The 24574-nt window shown below is 37.6% G+C and overlaps 1 protein-coding gene across 3 annotated transcripts in view; it reads left to right on the top strand.

The window, feature by feature from the left end:
• Window positions 1-24574, top strand: part of GUCY1B1 (guanylate cyclase 1 soluble subunit beta 1) — a 51953-nt gene that overhangs the window by 19948 nt on the left and 7431 nt on the right. For all 3 annotated transcript variants that reach the window (XM_035022843.1, XM_035022844.1, XM_035022845.1), the window contains 5 exons: window positions 10783-10980; window positions 12467-12697; window positions 20404-20520; window positions 21493-21626; window positions 24159-24356. In XM_035022843.1, coding sequence (XP_034878734.1) covers window positions 10783-10980; window positions 12467-12697; window positions 20404-20520; window positions 21493-21626; window positions 24159-24356 — 878 coding nt within the window. The remainder of the gene's footprint in view (window positions 1-10782; window positions 10981-12466; window positions 12698-20403; window positions 20521-21492; window positions 21627-24158; window positions 24357-24574) is intronic.

Here is a 24574-nt window from a genome sequence, read left to right as displayed (position 1 = left end):
CTCTCTGAGAATCTCAGCATGGCCTATTGTGATCTGTTTAACTGCCCCCTTTTTCATGGTTTATATGTGCTAGTAGTTGTGGTTTTATGTTTCAGATATATAATGCGGTCTTATTTTTTCTCTTTTAAGGTATTCTTAGTTTGTATAGTGTAATTTTTTTTTAAGATTTTTATTTATTTATTTCAGAGAGAGAGAATGAGAGAGAGCACATGAGAGGGGGGAGGGGCAGAGGGAGAAGCAGACTCCCCGCTGAGCAGGGAGCCCAAAGCGGGACTCGATCCCGGGACTCCAGGATCATGACCTGAGCCGAAGGCAGTCGCTTAACCGACTGAGCCACCCAGGCGCCCTGTATAGTATAATTAAATAGTATCGATGACATTCTCCGTGGGCTCAAAGTTTGGGAGAAAGCACAATGGCTTTCAGGTCCTCGGCCACCAAAACAAATTTGAGAAGCATTGCTCCCAGTTACATATTAATTAAGCTACTGTAGAAAAGAAAATAGGGGAGCACTCCCAAAGTCAATTTCTGTTGAAGTGAAAAAAATAATGTCCCCAAAGACCTTTGTCTTCTATGCTTGTTTAAATTACCTTAAAAGTTTTTACTATTAAATTACCCATTAGATGAGAGGCTATTTTTGGATTGACTGCCCTATTTTAAGCACAGGCATTTATAAGACCCTCTTCTTGAAATGTGTTAAGGTTGAAAATTATTTGGTTGTTTGTAAAGGATTATTTCTGACCCAGCTGCTGAGAGTGGCCAGATCTTGCTGGAAAATGATGTCAGCGTAATACTAGCTGAGCCGAGGCCCAGTTTGGAGGGAATGTAAACTACTTTCAATCCAGCTGCATTATTGATTTAACAGCCAAAATAAGAACTGTAGTGTTTAATCAAAATGTCTGTTGTTTACATAGTGACATTTTTCTTATAAACTTAAAACAGCACTAAATCAAGATGGAAACTGGTTTGTAATGCCCTGCCGTGGATTTATAAAACTACTGGTGTCAAAAAAAAAAAAAAAGCTGCCAATTCCAAATGAAGTCGCTGCCAGGAGATTTTTAAATTAAGCGTTGACAGGCTGTATTTAAATGAGTTATTTTAAATGGATTAAAGTTTGATATTGAAAGTTTTTTGGGATTTTGGAATTTTGAATGCATATTCCGTTTTTTAAAACTTTTGTTGACTCCTGTCCCCTTATTGGCAAAGTTGCAATTTGCAGTTTCTCTGTCTTAACTTTAACTTTTGTTCTCATGGCCACATCTCCATAACAAAACAACTATCCAAATGATTTTACAAAAAAAAAAAATTTTAAAGATTTATTTATTTATTTGACAGAGAGAGACACAGCGAGAGAGAGGGAACACAAGCAGGGGGAGTGGGAGAGGGAGAAGCAGGCTTCCTGCGGAGCAAGGAGCCCGATGCGGGGCTCGATCCCAGGACCCTGGGATCATGACCTCAGCCGAAGGCAGACGCTTATCGACTGAGCCACCCAGGTGCCCCACAAAAAATTTTTTTAACCTTTACTCCTTGTGACCCTCTACTAAATTTGTAACGGCATAGTAAGAGAGCAAGCAGCCTCTTGGTGGGTTTCCCTGCGTTCTAGTACTGCACCATCCAATAGGATAGCCACTAGCCACATGTAGCTACTAAGTATTTGAAATGTGATGTGCTATGGGTAAAATACAGAACAGATTTCAATGGCAGTACAAAAAGAATACAAAATTGCTGATAAATATTTTATATAAATTCCATGTTGAGATGATAATATTTTGGATATACTGAGTTCTATAAAAAAATCATGGGGACGCCTGGGTGGCTCAGTCGGTTAAGCGTCTGCCTTCAGCTCAGGTCATGATCCCAGGGTTCTGGGATCGAGTCCCGCATAGGGCTCCCTGCTCCGCGGGGAGCCTGCTTCTCCCTCTGTCTCTGCCTCTCTCTCTCTATCTCTCATGAATAAATAAATAAAATCTTTAAAAAAAAATCATGAACATTAATTTCACCTGTTTCTTTTTTTCTCTTTTAACTTTAACATTACTTATGTGGCTAGTATTTGCACCTTGCTCTAGTGGCTTTTATTGCCTTCTGTTTCCATTGGATGGCATTACTTTAAGTAGCCCTAAGTCCTTTTTCCTCAAAGTCAATATGCAACTTTAGTTAATGTATCTTTAAATTACATAAGATTTTATTTTTCTTTCACTGTGAGTGTGAATAATGAAGAAACTAGAAAGTTAGAATATTGCGAAATTCTCACCAATATTGGATATGTTTTACCTAATTCTTTTTTCCCCTGTTTTTCAAATTGCATATCTTACTGGCAAATTGAATGGATTAAAATACTCTAGGTATTTGTCTTATGATTAGGCTATTTACATAGAAATTAAATGAATATTTTTTTCTGTATAAGTGATTACAAAACAAAGCAACTGATTTTCATACATTGTTTTAAGATCCTTGTTCCCATATAACAATTTACATTTCTCATTATATAAATTAATAAAACATTATTTTTTGTAAACTTTCATCCTTCACTAAAGAGTAAGATAAACTGGGTTTCATTTTAAAGAGAGTTCAAATACTTTTCTTTCTTTTTCACCCCCTGATTTTAATCAGTCATCAAAGCCTTAGAGTCAATTTCCTAAATACTGTATTTTGAAAATTCTACCACTTTTCTTCATTTCCTCTACACTTTTGTGAGAGCTATCATTCTTTAGAGATTGGATGGTTTCCTAGCCTCCCTTCAAGCCTCTTCTGATCTCTTCTCCATTCTATAACTCTGCTGTTTCTTCTGAAATGCAAATATATCTCATTATATCATTTTCTTGCTTAAATCCTTCAACGATTCCCAATTACTTGCTGGAAAAGGTAGAAAATAATTAAAATGATTGAAACTACTTACATCCTCTATCCATCCTTCCTCTTCCTCTCCCGCAGCCTGGCCAAACAGAACTTCTTTTTTAAAATCTTTGTTTTTATCTTGTTCTCTCTATCCTCTGACCTTTGGCACCTGCTCTTCCCTTTGTCTGGAACACTGTTACTGCTACTTTCACCTAAATAAATCCTGCTTATCCCGCTGGTCAAATTACTTCTTCCAGGAGGACACTAGTCCTCTCTCCAATCTCTGCCCTTTCTAAGTCAGGGTAATTGTCATTTCCCACGTTTTCACAGTACACTTATTTCCCCAGCCCTCATATTTCTCACACTCTATTATTATTTCCTGTTTGTTGGGCTGGAATGTAAACTTCATGAGCCAGAAACCATGTACAATTTCTTAATGATGGTATCTCCACAGATACAATCTGTATCTGGGAATGAATAAGTATCATTTTTGAAGATTGAAGAATGAAGATGTGTTGTTTGTACAAAAAGAGGAAGCAAATACACCAACAGCACAAGATTAATTCTTTTATTAAAGATAACAAAATTTATTTTATTTTTATTTTATTATTCCTTTGATGAGACTATATAACTTCTTTAGAGATGAATTACAGTTTGAAATATATAATAATAGACACACTAGACCAATGTCCACCTCGTGTGGACATGGCAAATTACTATTTATTAATTAATTTACAAGTTACATTATTTATATCTAGAAACTTTAAAATGATCATTCTAATATCTCCATTTGGAGTTCCCAGGCCACAGTAAAATAGCTACTGGAATTGTAACATGGAAAACCATTTGACTATGCCTTAGGCTGGGCAGCTCTGACCACTCATCACGGTTCCAGGGAGGAACTCCCTGGACGTTGTCTTTCCTCAGCGTCTCAGTTGGATACGTTATTAAGAATGGTTCTTGGCGCACCTGGGTGGCTCAGTCGGTTTAAGCATCCGACTCTTGATTTTGGCTCAGGTCATGATCTCACCATAGTGAGATCAAGCCACGTGACAGGCTCTGCACTGGGTGTAGAGTCTGCTTAAGATCCTCTCTTTCGGGGCACCTGGGTGGCTCAGTCATTAAGCGTCTGCCTTCTGCTCAGGTCATGATCCCAGGGTCTTGGGATCGAGCCCCGCATCAGGCTCCTTGCTCCAAAGGGAGGCTGCTTCTCTCTCTCCCACTCCCCCTGCTTGTGTTCTGTCTCTCACTGTGTTTCTCTCTGTCAAATAAATAAATAAATAAATGAAAATCTTTAAAAAAAAAAAAAAGATCCTCTCTTTTCCTCTCCCTCTGTCCCTCCCCGCTCCTCTCTCTCTCGCTCTCTAAAAAAAAAAAAAAAGTAGATAAACCTTGGAATTTATTAGCCTTTAATTGATTTAGTAAACGGAAACATGATTTATCAAAAAGATAAAAACAGGAAGACATTTTGATTTCGATTTTTGAATTTCATACATTTTACTTGGATATGTTGTTTTACAGATAAGATCATGTTTCAGCAAGAGTTTTTCTTCTATTCTGCCATTTCCTTAATTGTAAATTAGGAATAAAATGTGCAGTTTCATGCTGCTATTGTAGTAAATTTCTATTTGAAGCTTCTAGTGTATTGATTAAAACAGTGCAGAAAATATGGAGGACTTGAAAACTTCATAAAAAAAAAAAAACAACTAGCTCGTAAGGAATGTCCGAAGTGACAGTATTTGCACCTTAATCCACACTCATCTTACTTCCAGTGTCCTATTTGCATTATTGCTGATTGTGTTTTCCAAAAATCACTGCATTAATATCTCCCACATCACATGCTCCCCTGAAATATGATTTTGCCACTCCCATCACGAGGTAGAATTTGCCTTCCCTTGAATCTTAGTTGGCTTTAGTGATTATTTGACCAATAGAACATGGCAGAAGTAACATTTTGATACTTTCTAGGCTGGTTCATAAGAAGTCTTAAAGTTTCCACCTGAGTATCTGGGAATAGTTGTTCTTGGGATGCTCGCTCCAGGAACCCAGCGTCATGAAGTGAGAAGCCCAACCCACATGCAGAGGTCATGTGTAGGCTCTCAGACAGCAGTGCTTGCTTAACTCCTAGCAAAGGGCCAACAAATACTCCTAGCTTTTGGGTGACCTGACCTGACATGATGACACCATCCCCAGCTTCATCTAACGCAACCCAAGAATTTCCTGAGTCCAGAAAATTCACAAAACCACTAGGGATAATAATATCTTACTGTTTTAAGCCAATAAGTTTGGGGTGCTTTGACATGCAGTAATGCATAATTGGAACAGCACTCTGTGTATTGTTTTGCTCTTCATTTTTTATGTCTGTGTTAGTATGTACATGTGCACTTACATATTTACGGATGAGTCAAGAGTTTTGAGCAGGCCATGTTTGATAAGATAAGAATGATATACAGCCTTGGGGAATGAAACCCAAGTCAATCTACAGTGGGGCCACCAATTCATTCTCAATGGTGTTGTATTGCTATTACATTGTATATTGTTTACCTCCTAATACTTTTACAGAGGTAAAATGAAATTTAAATGAGCATGGAAAGTTGCCAGGTTGACTAATGAAAACTAAATGAGCAATGTGCAATCTTAGAGATTAGTCAGGATTTAAATTATGAGCCTGCTTAAATATGCATCAGAATCTCAGTTGAATATCAAGCAAATATTCTGTTATCATTTGCTGGAAACACTGGTTCCTTCCACTAATTTTGGTATGGTGGCAGTTTCACTCATTCGTTCAGTTCATATCCATGAATGTTCCTCTACCGGTACCTCTCTGCAGTCTGCAATGGGATTTTCTTCAAATTCAGGTTGACTCGAGGTTTTGGCTTTTAAAACACAGCAGTGATTTGGCCAGCCTACCAGGAGCAGTCTAGGATTGATGATGGATCTAAAATTCTTAAATGTTTGTGTGGTGTTATTTTGGGAAATATGAGGATTTTCCTGAACAGCTGTGAAATTCTAATACTTCCCTAAATTATTTATAATATTTCTTAGACAAAAATGCACCATTCATTTTATTTTTAACCTTTGAATTTCAAAAGGACCTGTTTCTCTCAACACCCAAAATGCCAATTTCTATAACCTGCAATTTTAAAATGGACAAGTAAGGACTTATAAGGGAAGATGAGTATTTTAGAATTGTAAGACTGTTTTCTCTTTGAATAACTGACATATATTTTCACAATTTTATAAAGCATTGTCAATTGCAGTATATAAATGGGATATTTTGTAAACATGAATTTAAAAACAGTATAATAAGTAAAATATTTTACAGAGGTAATTCTATGATTATGTGCCTTTTTTTCTTTAATTAACATACTTTTCTTGAGAGGATGGTAATGATAATTATATGTAGTTTTAACAATATTACCAGTGAAACAGTTTTCGTGACTGATACAATTTCTTTTTAAACAGTGCCTTACATTATTTCTTCTTAAAAAGATTGTATCTTTTCAGCTGGAAGGCTATTTCCCATGAAGTAGCTCCAAGAGGAAAAGGCAGGAGGGGTATCATGAATGCATTAACTTCTTACTTGTTCTGATCTCATGCTATTCACACCCCAACCTTGGTGCTTCCCGTTATATTGGTTGGGTTTTCCACCTTTATTTAGGTCCTGCTTGTTTCATTTTTTGATGTTCAAATTCTAAAATGACTTATGTCTTATAAAACTTGACAAAATATGTTTCAAACTGCATGCCACTTTATACACAAATGCTGGTGTTGGTCATGTTTTTCAGAAGTATAAGAAGTAAAAAGAAAAGAAATGATCTCATCTTTCTTCCTTAAAAAAGAGAGGTTTGAAATGACTGATTTTGAAGGTTTCTTCCTAATCTAAACTTCAGTCATGTTCTCCAGTAACACAGGCCACTCCCTTCCCCCCAGTCACTAGGATAAGGCTACTTGGAGACTGAAAAATCTCTCTTAAAACTTTCAAGGCGACGACTTACTCCACCCACTTAACATGTGGATCATTTAGAGATTTTTTCATTAGATGCCGAGGAAGCAGGGAAATGAGGTAGTTAATTCCTGGAAACTCTGCCTCTATAATTATGTATGAACGTATTTTTACTGTGCATCTTACAGAGACAACTTGCATTTATTTTGAACCATTCCAAGATCTTTGAAAATATGGAACTTCAAAGTATTTCTCAAAGGAATAATAAATTCTCATTTGTTTCCTAAATCTGTGGATTGTACTAAATCCAGATCTCCACCACAGTTTCCCAGGATGCCAGCACTCATTTTTCTTCTGTAAATAATAAATGCTAGGTGACAAGATGAATTGGACTTAATGGATTAGCAGAATTCCTGAGTAGAAAAAGTATATTCGTTTTGCTTGTAGAAAAAGCAGTAAAATGATATCAGAACATAAGAAGTGAAATAAAAACCTGACTACTCTTTTTGGCATCTTGAAAGAAAATAGATAAATGAACCTGCTCTCTATCCCTTTCTTGTTTTCTGACTTTATAAAGCTAAGAAAAATGAAGTCAGAGCATACTTAAGCTTTGCTTTATTGTTTGCTGGGAATCTACTGTGCTAAAATATATGTGTTTACATTTTTTTATGTCTCTTTTATGTACTTGTACTTCTTTATAACTGGCCATTCAGGTCTTTTTTTGTATACCTATTCCCATGGTATATTTAGAAATAAAACAGAATACCAGTTTTAATATGAAACTCTTGTTCTCCAGAATACATTGCTACCATCATGTGGATGAATAATTAGCTTTATATAGATCATATTATAAAAGGTGGACAGAGTTGTCCCTTGGCTTTTTTGAGAATCTTTTTTTGTCGTCTTTCAGGTTGCTGCCCAGAAGTACAGTGTAACTGTGAAGAAGGCTCATTTTTAGCAATAGAAATGTACTCAAATGAAATCAATTTAATTTTTAATCATGAAGTCCATTTCTAATAGTAGACAGGCTGTGGTCATCACTTGAATTTTGAGAGAATAAAACCAATAAAACCAAGTAAAGAAAGCTGCAACTAAAGAAATCCCGAGAGTATTTTGTGTGTTAGATACTATCTAAAGAAAATCAATCTTAGATTAAGTGGTGTTAAATCTTTTATGCTCCAGGAAAGCACTTTACTTGTCCATTTAATTAATAGCAAATTCAATAAAACAATAAAACTCTGGAGAGTTGGTTACCACAAAAACTTAAAAGGTGAACATTCTGGCTTGATGCGTTTTGGCATTCCACTTGCTTTGAAGTGATGAATTCAAGCAATATTTTATTATCAATTTTAATACCTTAGGATTATCAGTATTTTTATTTAAATTAAAATGGGTCCACATCTAAGGTGCCGCGTCTACCTTTGTGTGACTCATGGCAAAGGGTCTTGGGCTATCCTGGCCTATCTCTGGCCTTCGTTGGCATCAGTGGTGCTGCTTATGTAAATGGTGCCAGTTACTGTCTCATGCCATCTGTTTAGATGCATATAGAAATGTGCTAATGGTACAATTTGACACAAGAGGAAAATAGGTGAGGATGGAAGTGATGTTGGCATCTTGATTTGTGGTGTATTTGAACATTTTGTAGAGGGAAAATGTAAAGAAATCAAGATCCGTATTTCAATTTATCATTGGACTCAATTTCTTTTTTCTTCGAAATCAGCCACAGCATAGTACCCGGGACTGACCACATTAGACGTTTCCTAAATGCAGCAACAAGCTCAATTTTTACTTTGTGAGAAATGGAAATAAGTACTAAACTTTTTTCATGATGTTTCTTAGCACCAGATTTTCTCTCACATTTTTTTGCAACCCCAGTAGTTGCAGAAGGGATCTGGAAGAGTTATAAAGGAACAGTCTTCATGTCTTCCCTTCCCAGGGAAGAATTTTCATGAGGAAAACTTACAGGAAGAACTTCCTACTACTCAACCAAGTAAAATAGTTTTAGGCCTTCAGTGGCTTGCAGCTTCTATAAACTGTCCGACACTTAGCATCTGCCATATTGGATTCCTTTTATATGACAATAGCAACCTCTAGAGGCAATCAGGACAAACTGAAATTTTTGTTAAGAGCGGGCCTGATTGGATTTTAACAGGTGTCATTTTCAGGAAGAAAACAAAAATCACTAGGCATGAAGGCAGTTGAAAAAGAAACCAGATTCGCTCAATTGAGAAGACTATTGAAACATTTCTCTGAATCAGAATGTCAACCTTTTTTATGACCTAGCTCAGGGCTTCTCTTCACTTTGAAGTCTTTGGACCCCATTCTTTCAGTCTGAGCTACTGGCTCCGATTTTTATGCCTCAAAAGCCACTCTGCACATTTATTTGTGATATGAACCATGAGCTGCTTAAAGTCAAGGTCCATGTCCTGCAGATTTGTGTCTGACTCTCTACCCTGCCCCCAGCTTGTACTTCATACAGTTCATGATATATAATGCATATGGAGTAACTATAGAATGAATGAATCATTGAATGGAGGGGACAGAAAAAAACTAAACCACAGTGCCATCGGTGCCCTGGTGGGGTATTTCTCGAATTTGGGCACCCATGGAGCCACCTTGTACTCACTTCCTAATATCTCACTGGATTCTTCTGTTTTCCTAAATTGGCTTCTTTGAGACATTTGGAACTAGAACCGTAGTTCGATTTTGGCCTCTCTCCAGCACCTTCTTTTTTGATGCATTCTTTTATCCTCATGGGATTCTGAAACTATTTTATTTCACCTGTTTGTCTTTAGTGATAATGACCAGTTACTGGTCGATTACTATTTGCTTGGTGTATTAGTTTTTATTGCCACCGTAACAAATCACCACAAATATAAGTGCCTAAAACAACACAAATTTATTCTGTATTTTTTCGGTCAAAGTCCATTAAGGTCTCACTAGACCCTAAGGAAGGTGTCAACAGGACTCTGTTCCTTTATGTAGTCTCTAGGGGATAATTGTTTCCTTGCTCCTTTAGGTGTTGACAGTTTAGTTCGCTGCTGTTATAGGGCTGAGGACAATGTCATGTTTTAAATCAAAGTCTACTTAATTCTAAAGCTACCTCACTCTTAATTCTTATACTGTGCTACGATGTGTGTATCTTACGACATACGTGTGACACACACAGGCGAGCACATTATGAACTGTTATTTGAAAGACCATGTTGGGCCAAATAAAACATACAGTTTACCCCATTCCTCCTGGTGCAATGGTGCAATTTATTATAAAATAAGTTTTGTGTATCAGTGAGTAAAACAGGATGTTGGGGAGTTTGGTATGTTCTATGTTAAGGGCAAAGCTACAAGTACAGAAAACATTTACTGGTAAATGTATTAGTTTTCCAAGATTCCATTCCAAAAGATAATTATTTCACAGGTCCGCGGTGATGCTGTATCTTGATTGGAGGGTACTAATAATATGAAACAATCCTGCTACTGTAACTTATAAAATGTTTTTAATTCTAAAATATTACCTCTCAAAATAATACGCTTATGTTTCATGGGCTTATCACTGATATAATTTTTTGCATTCATACTTTTTAGGATTGTAGTGTAAACAGGGTAATATGTGGTCACTTTGGGCATCCATATTGTTTGTTATAACATGGATATACAACTTCCCCAAACTCTTATAAATATGCATATCTTTGCTTTAGCCCATAACTATATTTTTCTTGCTTCTTATTACATATCACTTGTTCATTTATCCTTCTTTTAAGTGTATTAACTGTTAATAGCCTCAGATATTTGTCTTAATCATACTACTTCAGCTTTAAGTTCTCTATGGCTCATCCCTTACAGTTGTCCAGGTACACAGGGGAAAGTTGTGTGCTGTGTGAACCTTCACTCAATCATTCTGCCAACTAACCTCAGATTTGGGCCTTGTTTCCTTATCTTGTTTTCTCAATGTCAGCTGCCATTGTGGAGGCATCATCTATTCTTCCCATTTCCTCTTTATTGCAGAACCTTGATGCTCTGCATGACCACCTCGCTACTATCTACCCGGGTATGCGTGCTCCTTCCTTTAGATGCACCGATGCAGAAAAGGGCAAAGGACTCATTCTGCACTACTACTCAGAGAGAGAAGGACTTCAGGATATTGTCATCGGAATCATCAAAACAGTAGCTCAACAGATACATGGCACTGAAATAGACATGAAGGTAATGGTCAGTGATGGAGACTCTTCTGAACGCATGTGACATATAGAATATTAAGCATGATACTCCGTGAATTTACCTTTAGTTATCACTGCCAGTGGACCTCATCAGATATATATTTGAGCTATAACAGTGCTGCACCAGCAATACTCTACATTTGGCCTTGGAAATTCATTCTACAGGATATTTTTTTCCTTGGGGCAGCAGATATCTCTTTCCAATTATACATTGCTTAAGGCAACATGAAACCTAGTTTGCATCTCCTGTGAGCACACACCAGTTGGGCAGCAGAAGGGTATGTGACTGGCTAAGCTGTAGCCTTCAACATACAAAAAACCCATAATGTGGATAGTCAAATTGTAAGAGAATATAAAATCAGATATTGTTCTGCTGTTCATTATTTCTTTGTAGGTTTTTTTCGTCTGTCCCTGGAATATAGTTGGAATCTCTCATTTTGTGATGTAAAAATTTTCCTCTTTTTTTTAAAAAGATCTAATTCTAAATCTAGTCTAATTTTTTTTAAAGATCTAATTCTAATTCTAATTCTTTTATTAGATTACGAGGTGAAAGAAGCCAGGTCTTAGACTTTAAAAGTTGTGTTGCTATTGATAATACACGATCTTAGCTCTGTGCAATAAAGAGAACTGTTTTTTGACTCTTTGTGACCCACACGGTCCTCAGAATGAGTTCCTAGATTTGTAATTAAATCAGAGAATATAGAACTTTTTAGGGATTACTTGTATATTGTCAATCTACCCTTCAGAATGTATAATCAAGATCCCCTTCCACTGGTGGTATTTGAGATGACTCTTTTTCCGTGTCTTACCCAATTTGGTATTTTGCATAATTGCCAACTGATGGATAAAAATGACACTGCATGTATTTTTTTAAAGATTTTATTTATTTATTTAGTGGGAGCAGGGGGAGGGGTGGAGGGAGAGGGAGAACCTCAAGCAGACTCCTCCCTGAGTTCGGAGCCCAACATGGAGCTCGATTTCACGACCCGGTGATCATGACCTGAGCTGAAATCAAGAGTCAGATGCTTAACCAACGGAGCCACCCAGGCACCGTGACATTGCATGTATTTTAAAATATATATCTCTATTAAATTTCATTTCTCTCTGTGAATATCATTTTTTATCATATTAAATAGAGCCACTTTGTATGCTTTGTAGATTGTTCACTGAACAAGTGTACTGGCTGAGGGGGAGCCTACAGGACAAGGGGTGCTTTTCTCCTAATTCTACCCAAGAGGCCGTCTGGGCTACTAAAGGACCCATACCAGATTCGCAATTTTATTGTAAATAATTATTCAGTTTTCACATTGCACAAGACAATGTCTAGAAATAGTTTCCTATTTAAGACATGCATAGTATTTGCATAATTAACCCTCTAAATGGAATTCTCATAACCAGTTTCTTAGGTATTTAGGTATTTTAACCAAACTGAAATGCAGACAATCAACACCATCTTCCCCTTTGAAATCCAGGTTATTCAGCAAAGAAATGAAGAATGTGATCATACTCAATTTTTAATTGAAGAAAAAGAGTCAAAAGAAGAAGACTTTTATGAAGATCTTGATAGATTTGAAGAAAATGGTACCCAGGAATCACGCATCAGCCCCTATACTTTCTGCAAAGCTTTTCCTTTTCACATAATATTTGACCGGGACCTAGTGGTCACTCAGTGTGGCAATGCCATATACAGAGTGCTTCCCCAGGTAAAATGACCTCACACTTCCTTGAGGCCTGAGACAAAAGGCCATGAAGACACCATTGTTACATATGGCCATTTATTCATTTAACACATTGTATATCACGTGATGTGCAACACATCATGTATCATAAAGTTTTCAAATGTGAGCTGAGTATATTTGAGCATACTGCAACTTTCCCTAGGAAGGCTACTTATTTATTTATTTTTCTGTTTTAGTCACTTACAGGGACTGTGGGAAAATTATATGGTAATGCTTTTTATTTTTTTCAAAGGAGAAAATGGGTGATTTTCTGGTAACGAGCGTCTTTCACTTATTTATTCATTCATTGAGTAAATATGTGCTGACTTCAAATATCTTTCAAAGTCAATCATTGACATTTTCAGGGAATGAAGGGAATTTTACAAACACTTAAGAAAATGATAGATTCTCATGGGGTTGAGCAGACAAAGCATGAAAGGACAACAGTTGGGGTGATGATGAGAGTCTGCCTTGGACTTGTATTATTCAGACCCATTTGAAAAATCCTTTCTACTTTTTTCTCTCACCTAACTTTTTTAAAAAATTTTATTATGTTATGTTAGTCACCATACAATACATCATTAGTTTTTGAAGTGGTAATCCACGATCCATTGTTTTCATATAACACCCAGTGCTCCATGCAGTATGTGCCCTCCTTAATACCCATCACCGGGCTAACCAATCCCACCTCCCCCCTCCCATCTAAAACCCTGTTTGTTTCTCAGAGCCCATAGTCTCTCATGGTTCATCTCTCCCTCCAAATCCCCCCCCCATCATTTTTCCCTTCCTTCTCTTAGTGTCCTCCATGCTATTCCTTATGTTCCACAAATAAGTGAAACCATATGATAATTGACTTTCTCTGCTTGACTTATTTCACTTAGCATAATCTCCTCCAGTCCCATCCATGTTGATGTAAAAGTTGGGTATTCATCTTTTCTGATGGCTGAGTAATATTCCATTGTATATATGGACCACATCTTCTTTATCCATTCATCTGTTGAAGGGCATCTCGGCTCTTTCCACAATTTGGCTATTGCGGACATGGCTGCTATGAACATTGGGGTGCATATGGCCCTTCTTTTCACCACATCTGTGTCTTTGGGGTAAATACCCAGGAGTGCAATTGTTGGGTCATAGGGTAGCTCTATTTTTAAATTTTTGAGGAACTTCCACACTGTTTTCCAAAGTGGCTGTACCAACTTGCATTCCCACCAACAGTGTAAGAGGGTTCCCCTTTCTCCACAACCTCTCCAACATTTGTTGTTTCTTTCCTTGTCCATTTTTGCCATTCTAACTGGTGTAAGGTGGTATCTCAATGTGGTTTTGATTTGGATTTCCCTGATGGCTAATGATGATGAACATTTTTTCATGTGTCTGTTAGCCATTTGTATGTCTTCTTCAGAGAAGTGTCTTTTCATATCTTCTGCCCACTTTTTGACGTGATTATTTGTTTTTTGGGTGTTGAGTTTGAGAAGTTCTTTGTAGATCTTGCATATCAGCCCTTTATCTGTAGTGTCATTTGCAAATATCTTCTCCCATTCTGTGGGTTGCCTCTTTGTTTTGTTGACTGTTTCCTTTGCTGTGCAGAAGTTTTTATCTTGATGAAGTCCCAAAAGCTCATTTTTGTTTTTGTTTCACTAGCTCTTGGAGATGTGTCTTGAAAGAAGTTGCTGTGGGCGATGTCAAAGAGGTTACTGCCTATGTTCTCCTCTAGGATTTCGATGGATTCCTGTCTCACATTGAGGTCTTTCATCCACTTCGAGTTTATCTTTGTGAATGGTGTTAGAGAATGGTCGAGTTTCATTCTTCTGCATGTGGCTGTCCAATTTTCCCAGCACCATTTATTGAAGAGACTGTCTTTTTTCCATTGCATGTTTTTTCCTGCTTTGTCAAAGGTTATTTGACCATAGAGTTGAGGGTCCATATCTGGGTTCTCTATTCTGTTCCATTGGTCTATATGTCTGTTTTTGTGCCAGTACCATGCTGTCTTGGTGATCACAGCTTTGTAATATAGCTTGAAATCGGGCAACGTGATGCCCCCAGCTTTGTTTTTCTTTTTCAACATTTCCTTGGCGATTCAGGGTCTTTTCTGATTCCATACAAATTTTAGGATTGTTTGTTCCAGCACTTTGAAAAATGTCATTGGAATTTTGATTGGGATGGCATTGAAGGTATAGATTGCTCTGGGTAGCATAGACATTTTAACAATGTTTATTCTTCTGATCCATGAGCATGGAATATTTTTCCATCTTTTTGTGTCTTCTTCAATTTCTTTCATGAGTGTTTTGTAGTTCCTAGAGTATAGATCCTTTACCTCTTTGGTTAGGTTTATTCCGAGGTATCTTATGGTTTTTGGTGCTATTGTAAATGGAGTCGTTTCTCTAATTTCTCTTCATACAGTTGCATTGTTAGTGTATAAGAAAGCAACTGATTTCTGTGCATTGATTTTGTATCCTGCCACATTACTGAATTGCTGGATGAGTTCTAGTAATTTGGGGGTGGAGTCTTTTGGGTTTTCCGCATAAAGTATCATGTCGTCTGCGAAAAGAGAGAGTTTGACTTCTTCTTTGCCAATTTGAATGCCTTTTATTTCTTTTTGTTGTCTGATTGCTGTTGCTAGGACTTCTAGTACTATGTTGAACAACAGTGGTGAGAGTGGGCATCCTTGACGTGTTCCTGATCTTAAGGGAAAGGCTCTCAGCTTTTCCCCATTGAGGATGATATTTGCTGTGGGTTTTTCATAGATGGATTTTATGAACTTGAGGAATGTTCCCTCTATCCTTATACTCTGAAGAGTTTTAATCAAGAAAGGATGTTGTATTTTGTCAAATGCTTTTTCTGCATCAATTGAGAGGACCATATGGTTCTTCTCCCTCCTCTTATTAATGTGTTCTATCACATTGATTGATTTGCGAATGTTGAACCACCCTTGCATCCGAGGGATAAATCCCACTTGGTCGTGGTGGATAACCCTTTTATTTATTTATTTATTTATTTATTTATTTATTTATTTATTTATTTATTTATTTATTTTAAAGATTTTAGTTATTTATTATTTTGACAGAGAGAGAGGCAGCGAGAGAGGGAACACAAGCAGGGGGAGTGGGAGAGGAAGAAGCATGCTTCCCGCAGAGCAGGGAGCCTGATGTGGGGCTCAATCCCAGGACCCTGGGATCATGACCTGAGCCGAAGGCAGACGCCCAACAACTGAGCCACCCAGGCACCCCTGGATGATCCTTTTAATGTATTGTTGGATCCTATTAGCTAGGATTTTGTTGAGGATTTTGGAATCCATATTCATCAGGGATATCGGTCTGAAATTCTCCTTTTTGATGTTTTCTTTGCCTGGTTTGGGGATTAAGGTAATGCTGGCCTCATAGAATGAGTTTGGAAGTTTTTCTTCTGTTTCTATTTTTTGAAACAACTTCAGTGGAATAGGTATTATTTCTTCTTGAATGTTTGGTAGAATCCAACAGGCCCTGGACTCTTGTTTTTTGGGAGGTTTTTGATCACTGCTTCAATCTCGTTACTGGTTATTGGCCTATTCAGGTTGTCAATTTCTTCCTGTTTCAGTCTTGGCAGCTTATAGGTTTCCAGGAAGACCTCCATTTCATCCAGATTGCTCAGTTTATTGGCATATAGTTGTTGATAATAATTTCTAATAATTGTTTCTATTTCCTTGGTGTTAGTCGTGATCTCTCCCCTTTCATTCATAATTTTATTAATTTGGGTCCTTTCTTTTTTCCTTTGGATAAGTCTGGTCAGTGGTTTATCGATCTTACTAATTCTTTCAAAGAACCAACTTCTAGTTTCGTTGATCTGATCTACTGTGTTTCTGGTTTCTAATTCATTGATCTCTGCTTTAATTTTAATTATTTCTCTTCTAATGCGTGGCTTAGGCATCGTTTGTTGCTTTTTCTCTAGTTCTTTAAGGTGTAGAGGTAGTTGGTGAATTCGGGATTTTTCTATTTTTTTGAGTGAGGCTTGGATGGTTGTATTTCCCCCTTAGGACCGCCTTTGCAGTATCCCATAGGTTTTGGACCAATGTGTTTTTGTTCTCATTGATTTCCATGAATTGTTTAAATTCTTCTTTGATTTCCTGGTTGACCCAAACATTCTTTTTTTTTTTTTTTTTTAAGATTTTATTTATTTATTTGACAGAGAGAGACACAGCAAAAGAAGGAACACAAGCAGGGGGAGTGGGAGAGGGAGAAGCAGGCTTCCCATGAGCAGGCAGCCCGATGTGGGGCTCGATCCCAGGACCCTGGGATCATGACCTGAGCCGAAGGCAGACGCTTAACGACTGAGCCACACAGGCGCCCCTGACCCAAACATTCTTGAGCAGAATGGTCTTTAGCTTCCAAGTGTTTGAATTTCTGCCAAATTTTTTCTTGTGATTGAGTTCCAGTTTTAAAGCATTGTGGTCTGAGAATATGCAGGGAATAATCTCAATCTTTTGGTATCGGTTGAGACCTGATTTGTGACCCAGTATGTGGTCTATTCTGGAGAAAGTTCCATGTGTGCTCGAGAAGAATGAGTATTCTGTTGTTTTACGGTGGAATGTTTTGTAAATATCTATGAGGTCCATCTGGTCCAATATATCATTCAAAGCTCTTGTTTCCTTGTTGATTTTCTGCTTAGATGATCTGTCCATTGCTGAGAGTGGAGTACTGAGGTCTCCTACAATTAACGTATTGTTATCAATAGGACTCTTTATTTTGGTTAACAGTTGGCTTATGTAGAGGGCTGCTCCCATGTTGGGGGCATAGATATTTACAATTGTTAGATCTTCTTGTTGGATAGACCCTTTAAGAATGATATAGTGTCATTCTGTGTCTCTTATTACAGACTTTAGTTTAAAATCTAATTTGTCTGATGTAAGAATTGCTACCCCAGCTTTCTTTTGAGGTCCGCTGGCATGGAAGATGATTCTCTTGTAGGCAGCATATGGATGGGTCCTGCCTTTTTTATCCAATCTGCAACCCTGTGCTGTTTTATAGGAGCATTTAGGCCATTCACGTTGAGAGTGATTATTGAAAGATATGAATTAATTGTCATCATGTTGCCTGTGAAGACGTTGTTTTTATAGATTGTCCCTGTAAATTTCTGTTGTAGATCACTCTTGGGGTCTTTCTCTTTTTATAGAACCCCCCTTAATATTTCTTGCAGGGCCGGCTTAGTGGTCACATATTCTTTCAGCTTCTGCCGGTCGTGGAAGCTCTGCATCTCTCCATCCATTCTAAATGAAAGCCTTGCCGGATAAAGTATTCTTGGCTGCATGTTCTTCTCGTTTAGTACCCTGAATATGTCTTGCCAGGCCTTTTTGGCTTGCCAGGTCTCTGTGGATAGGTCTGACGTTATTCTTTTTTTTTTTTCCAGATTGACAATACTATAAGGTCTGACGTTATTCTGATGTTCTTCCCTCTGTAGTAAGGAATGTCTTCTCCCTAACTGCCCTTAAGATGGTTTCCTTGGTTCTAAGATTTGCAAGTTTTACTATTACATGCCGGGGCGTTGGCCTGTTTTCCTTGATCTTGGAATGCGAATGGAATTTCCTTGATCCTCTAGGATGCGAATGTTTGTTTCATTCCCCAGATTAGGGAAGTTCTCAGCTACAATTTGCTCAAATACATCTTCTAGTCCTCTCTCTCTCTCCACTCCCTCTGGGATTCCAACTATTCTGACATTGGAACGCTTCATGGTGTCACTTATTTCTCTGATCCTATTTTCATGGATTCTGAGTTGTTTTTCCCTGGCCTCCTCTTTTCCCTTTTTATCTATTATATTGTCTTCCAGGTCACTTATTCGTTCTTCTGCCTCAGTTACCCTAGCTGTTAGATTATCTAGATTGCATTGGATCTCATTGATAGCATTTTTAAGTTCTGCCAATTCAGCTTTCATTTCTGCCCGTAGAGACTCTATGTTGCCATTAATTGATTTCTCCATTCTAGCCATTGTCTTCACAATTGCTAGCCTGAATTCCATCTCCGACATCTTGGTTATATCTGCATCCATTTGTAAATCTGCAGCATAAGTCATAATCTCTGAGTCTTTTCTGTTTTGGGGGCTCCGCCTCCTAGTCATTCTGTTGATGGGTGTTTGAGGGAATGTATAGAGTCGAAATTATCGACCAGAACCCAAGCAAGATGCACCTGTTTTCTTGGGACCTTAGGGTTGCTGGCCTCTTGTTTTCCCAGCCTGTCTTCTGCGGGAGGGGCCTGCCGCGCTGTTACTCAGGCAACCCTGTTTGGGCGGAGTTGCCCTGCGCCCCTGTGGCGGGGGATGTGCTCAGCAGGAATCAGTCTTTGGGGCTTTTGTTCTCTGGCGCCTCTCCCTGGCGGCTTTCCGCGTCTCTTCCGCGAGTCAGAGCAGAAGAGACCGTTTCCAACCCTCTGCCTCAGAGCAGAGAGACCTCAGTCTGTTCTTCAGTGATCTCTCCAGGCCACACCGTCTCCGTTTCTGTCTGTGCTGCTATAAACTGCGGCAGCCTGGGTTGTGCGCCCCTCCGCAGCGCTCCCCAGTCTTGCCTCCAGGTCGGGGTACGTCTCTGCCCTTTGTGCTTCTAAACCCGCCAGCCGCTCCCAGTTTGCCCGCGTGACCCCACAGCTCTGGGTTTCCGCCCTGGGGGCTGCAGTTCACAGGCGCGACCCCGCTGCTCCTGGTTTCTGCCCTGCGGCCTGTCTTAGAGTCCTTTCCCCACGAGTCTGTGCCCGTCCCCAGTGAGCGAGGCTGTCACTCACTGGAGGTGTAGGATCCCCACGGCCAGGCACCGTCCCACTGCCGTTTATCCTCTGATACCTGCCCACGGAATCAGGGCTCCCCACTTTGTACCTCAAAACCAACCGCCTGCGATATTCTGTTTGTAGAGATCCAGATCTTACATCTCAGGCTGGTTTCATGGGTGCTCAGAGTGGTCTGGTAGATATCCAGCTCAATTCCGGGGACCAGTTGAAATAGGGTCCCCTACTCCTCCGCCATCTTTTTTCCAAACTCACCTAACTAACTTTTGAAGTTGTATCTAACATGTTAGAGATATTTTCCACTTTTAATTAAAGAGACTTATTAATTGAGGATTAGCCCATATGGGATCTGTTGTAGACCTATATATCCAGAAGCCGGGTAATGTACAGTGTGGGTTCCTATGCTGGCCCTGCCTCTCTCTCATTGTATGAATGTGAGCACATTACCTGACCTCTCTCTGCCTGTTTTCCCTTCATTACAATGTGAGGAGACAGAGTGCATAAAGAACATTTGGTCCAGTGTCTAAGCAATTATTAACTGTTACCTGTTATTATTATTAGCCATCTCTTAATAAACTATGAGTGTTGGCTGGTGGTTTTGCTATTTAAAGTTCATCTTAAACCACAGGCATTTGAGACCTCATGCTACGTTTTTAAAAGACACGTTTCTTTTCTTCCTTCTTTGAAAATGCTTCCCTTACTTATATTAGCTTATATTTGAATATGAATGCTCTGAAGCCATATTAGGTTTCATGTTCATGCAACGATATGATGCCCATTTGATTGCCGAGTGACATAGGTCAAGAGAGGAGTCCATAGTTGAGGCAATTCCCCTACCAAATGATTATGGTTTTCTATTTTTAAGTCTTTTTGAGCTGGCTTAATCTAATCTCAAATCAAAAGAATTATTTCAGCTAATCACATGTTCTTTTCTTTCCATCTACATTGTAGCTCCAGCCTGGGAACTGCAGCCTGTTGTCTGTCTTCTCTCTCGTTCGTCCTCATATTGACATTAGTTTCCATGGGATCCTTTCACACATCAATACGGTTTTCGTATTGAGAAGCAAGGTAATCAAGATGTTATTTCTTTCAATGTGATTGAGTAAGGGATGTTACAAATTAGAAGTGGTCCTGAGGGAAAGTTAGCTACTCTACCATTCTATGATATGGAGAAGGTAGAGACAGATCCCAACCAAAACCTCAGAGGGAGTCCTATTTCAAAGGCAATGGTACTGATTTTTGGTTTGCCTGAGGGCCAGTGGAACCATTATCAACTGATCAGAATTAACAAAAATAAGTTTTGAGACTGTCTCATCGGGACAGGTCAGTTTCACATAATAAAACAAACATCTTTTACTCCCTAAAGCTACCATGTGCTATTTTAGAAATCAAAACTGACAAAGAAAATGTTTTTAAACTTCAACCAAAGCCCTGATTTAATTCTTCCTTAAATTGTCTATTATTCTTCATGCCATTTTTGTGGGAAAATAAAAGTGAAACATGTTCATTCAGTTGATTATTTAGGTAGCACCCAGATCTCATAGTTTCCATCCTTCAGATTGGTATAGCAAAAGTGTCGTAGAGTACACATCTTGACCTTCCTGCAGCCCTTGCAAAGGCCTTACCCACATGTACTTTATGTACTTGGAACTACTCCCAGCTGTTCTGTGAATCCACGCGTGGGGACTGGAGACGCTTGGTTTATTCTTTGCTAGAACTTAGTATTATGTGTTGTAGCCATACTAGAAAATCAGAAATACGATTCATGGAAGCTTTAAACAAATATGCCAACAGAAGTACAGCTATTGTCTTTCTGGGTTTCAAGGAGCTAGTCAATTCGTTTTCCTGCAGTTTTTGCCAGGTAGCCAACTTTGCTTACTACCTAGTACCATTTTGGTGAAATGCCCTTCCTCATCTACTTGGTGCATTTATTCTCCCTTATGGTTTGGTGGGAAATGAAGCATGCGTGTCCTGCTTTTTTGCTGAGTTGTTAGGTAGGGAGAAAGGTACTAGTTAATGGTTATGTCTTGCCTTTTCAAGGAAGGATTGTTGGATGTAGAGAAATTAGAATGTGAGGATGAACTGACTGGGACTGAGATCAGCTGCTTACGTCTCAAGGGTCAAATGATCTACTTACCTGAAGCAGATAGCATACTTTTTCTGTGTTCACCAAGGTAATCATTTTTTAGATTAATTATAATGGATATAAGTACCCATCTTTAGCTAACAGAGAAATTCAATAACATTTTATTTAATCATGTCTACATGTTCTAAGTATAATTAGATTTTACAACCTTGTTTATATACCTCTCTATAACAGAGATAATTTCATTTCACATTTGTAATAAGCTCAGAAGAAATCATGTATTCTTTTTTATTTGTCCTGTCTTAATCAGTCTGCTGAGTGTTTATGCCATTAGATCATGGAAAAATCTAATCTGCAGGTAGCTAATTCTATAGCTTTATACCTTCCAAAGAGGTGTCATATAGAAAAGCAATTCTGTAGAGCATCCACTATGAGGGCATGAATACATGGATATGTTTGGCACTGAGAAATTACTTTTTAAAATTATTTCTGGATTTGAACTATTTTATATCAAAAATATACAGCAACTTTAATCAGGATTCACTATTTAAAATATAGTATTACATTGAAATTTATGTAAATTATGTTATTTATAATAAACATCAGAGGGAAGTAAAACTGTAGGATGCTGTTTTTCCAATTTGACAAACCATTTTACTAAAAGATGCATGGGAACTCACAATAAGAAAAATATATCTACATTTACCTAGAAAAATAGAAAAAGGTAACTGGAACTTGTTAGGTGATATTTTGTGTATTTATAACTTTGTATAACTGAAAGCTATACACATTATTTAGTAACACATTCAATCAAGCATGTTTTGGTGAGCTTTTGGCTAAAAATTTAAAGTTCACCATGATCACTTTTCATTTAAAGATACTGCCTTAAAATCTCTGAAAAATATAAGGAACTTTGTACAACTTCCTTTAATACACTATTAAAGACTACATAAGACTAATGACTCTTTTTCCTGAGAATATGTATCATAAAAATAAAAGAGACAAAATTAGAGAACATAAATTCTTTATATTTTTTAATTAGTCATCTACTTGATCACTGTATCTTCATCTGCTGTAAGTGTTTGTTTCTTCTGTCTCTTTTCCAGTTGAGCTTTAGTAGAACGACAGCTTTTCAGTAGGGACAATTTCTGTTCATGGAGATAAAGTTCTCTTTGGAAACAGAAGCAGACAATTTGGAGTCTTTTTGTTAATTACCATATGCAGAAATTCACATAGTGACATATTCACAGTTTGTTATATTGTACCTGTCCATATGTATAGAAAGATTTGTACTTACATTAAATGAGATCACCTAAAAGCAGTTTTACTTGTAAAGTAAATAATTTCAAGACGATTAGTTTAACTTTAGGAAAAAAATGTTAGTAGTCCATTAAAATAATTTTTAAAAGAGTGAGACATAATTTGATTGTTTTCTAACTCAATATGAGCATTTTCAGCCATTTTCATTTTAAGATTATAATCTTTTTTTCTCTGCTCTTGGGTAGGTCTTTTATATCATTTAGCAGATGATCTGACCTCTTTTCAGATGGGTCTTTTCTGAAAGTGAGCTTTAACATACATATGCATTGTAACAAAATCTAAAGAGACCATGTGTTTCATTAGTTAACTCTTTGATCATTTTATTTTTCTATATTGACATGCTAATTTTTGTTTTGATTTTGGACATTTCTGTTGAGAACGTAAAACAAGAGACATTTTATCAATCCAAAATTCTTCAGTAAAGTCAAAACTTGTTATGTCATTTTAAAGAAATTCTTATTGGGAATGCCCAGAAGTAATTACTTTCTTTGTATTTAAAAAATTTGAACCAATAACATAACCTTAAGACATTTTAACCAAAGAATAGTTTTAAAAAGCAGTCACTTACCAGATCATCACTGAATCAATAAGTATTAGTATGCTATTCTAAAAATAACTTAGGTAAAAATAACTTAGGTTACAGAGATGCATAAAATCTAGCAAGATTAAATAATGTTTCAAAAATGAGAAAAATTTTCCAAGAAAAGAAGAGTAGTAGAAGAAATTAGAACCGGAAGGAAGAATAGCACATAAAATACATGTCAAAAAGTCATAAATATATAAAATACATCAGGTCATAAATCTGATTATAAACTTTTAATCATTGCATCTAAAAAGGAAAAGTAACCAGTTACAAGAGTCAAAGAATCCTTAAGGCCAAAATGAACTGGTTTCTCAAAAGAAGCACTATCATCCCTGTTACAGAGGGTAAAAAGAAATTTTTCTTCATCTCTTTATAACGAGAGGAAAATGTGATAGCAGTGAATAACGGCCTTGTGATAAATACCTGATCAGGAGGCATGGGACGGGTTTCTACCTTATCTTTCAATTTAGGCTGATGGCATCTAAAAGTGTGATTTGGCAAAATATATGTCTTTGATAGATTTTTAAATATGTAAGAGAATGAAGTCATAGTCTTCATGTGACTCCAAATTTTCTTGTCTTTAACCTGATCTATTGAATGGGTAGGAGGAATTGAATAGAAGGAGATGACAGAGTTATACTCCTTGACAGTCATTAGGCTCAGGATTATCATGCAGACAAGTTGGCACTGATTTTGCCTCATTTCCCTGTATAACAGTGTGATGAATCTGGACGATCTGACAAGGAGAGGTCTGTATCTGAGTGACATCCCTCTGCACGATGCCACACGTGATCTCGTTCTTTTGGGAGAACAATTCAGAGAGGAATACAAACTGACCCAAGAACTGGAAATCCTCACAGACAGGCTGCAGCTCACATTAAGAGCCTTGGAAGATGAAAAGAAAAAGACAGACACGTAAGAATGTAACCTCGTGGTGAAGGAAGGGCATCGTATAATGTGACTCAGCTACAGTTAAGTCTGATCACCACACCAAAGGGGCATGGAGCCCACTGTAGCTCCGGAGTAGTAAATAAAACCTTCCATGTCACTTAAAAAGAAATTATGCGTACAGAAATAAATCAGTCTTAATGGTAGTGGAAATATGTCTTCTATTTTTATAAACCATGTTGAAA

Source organism: Mirounga leonina, unplaced genomic scaffold, assembly GCF_011800145.1.
Source record: "Mirounga leonina isolate KUSES-001 unplaced genomic scaffold, KU_Mleo_1.0 Mir_176, whole genome shotgun sequence".
In the NCBI taxonomy this organism is placed as follows: Eukaryota; Metazoa; Chordata; class Mammalia; order Carnivora; family Phocidae; genus Mirounga; species Mirounga leonina.
This window is presented reverse-complemented; position numbering and strand designations above follow the sequence as displayed.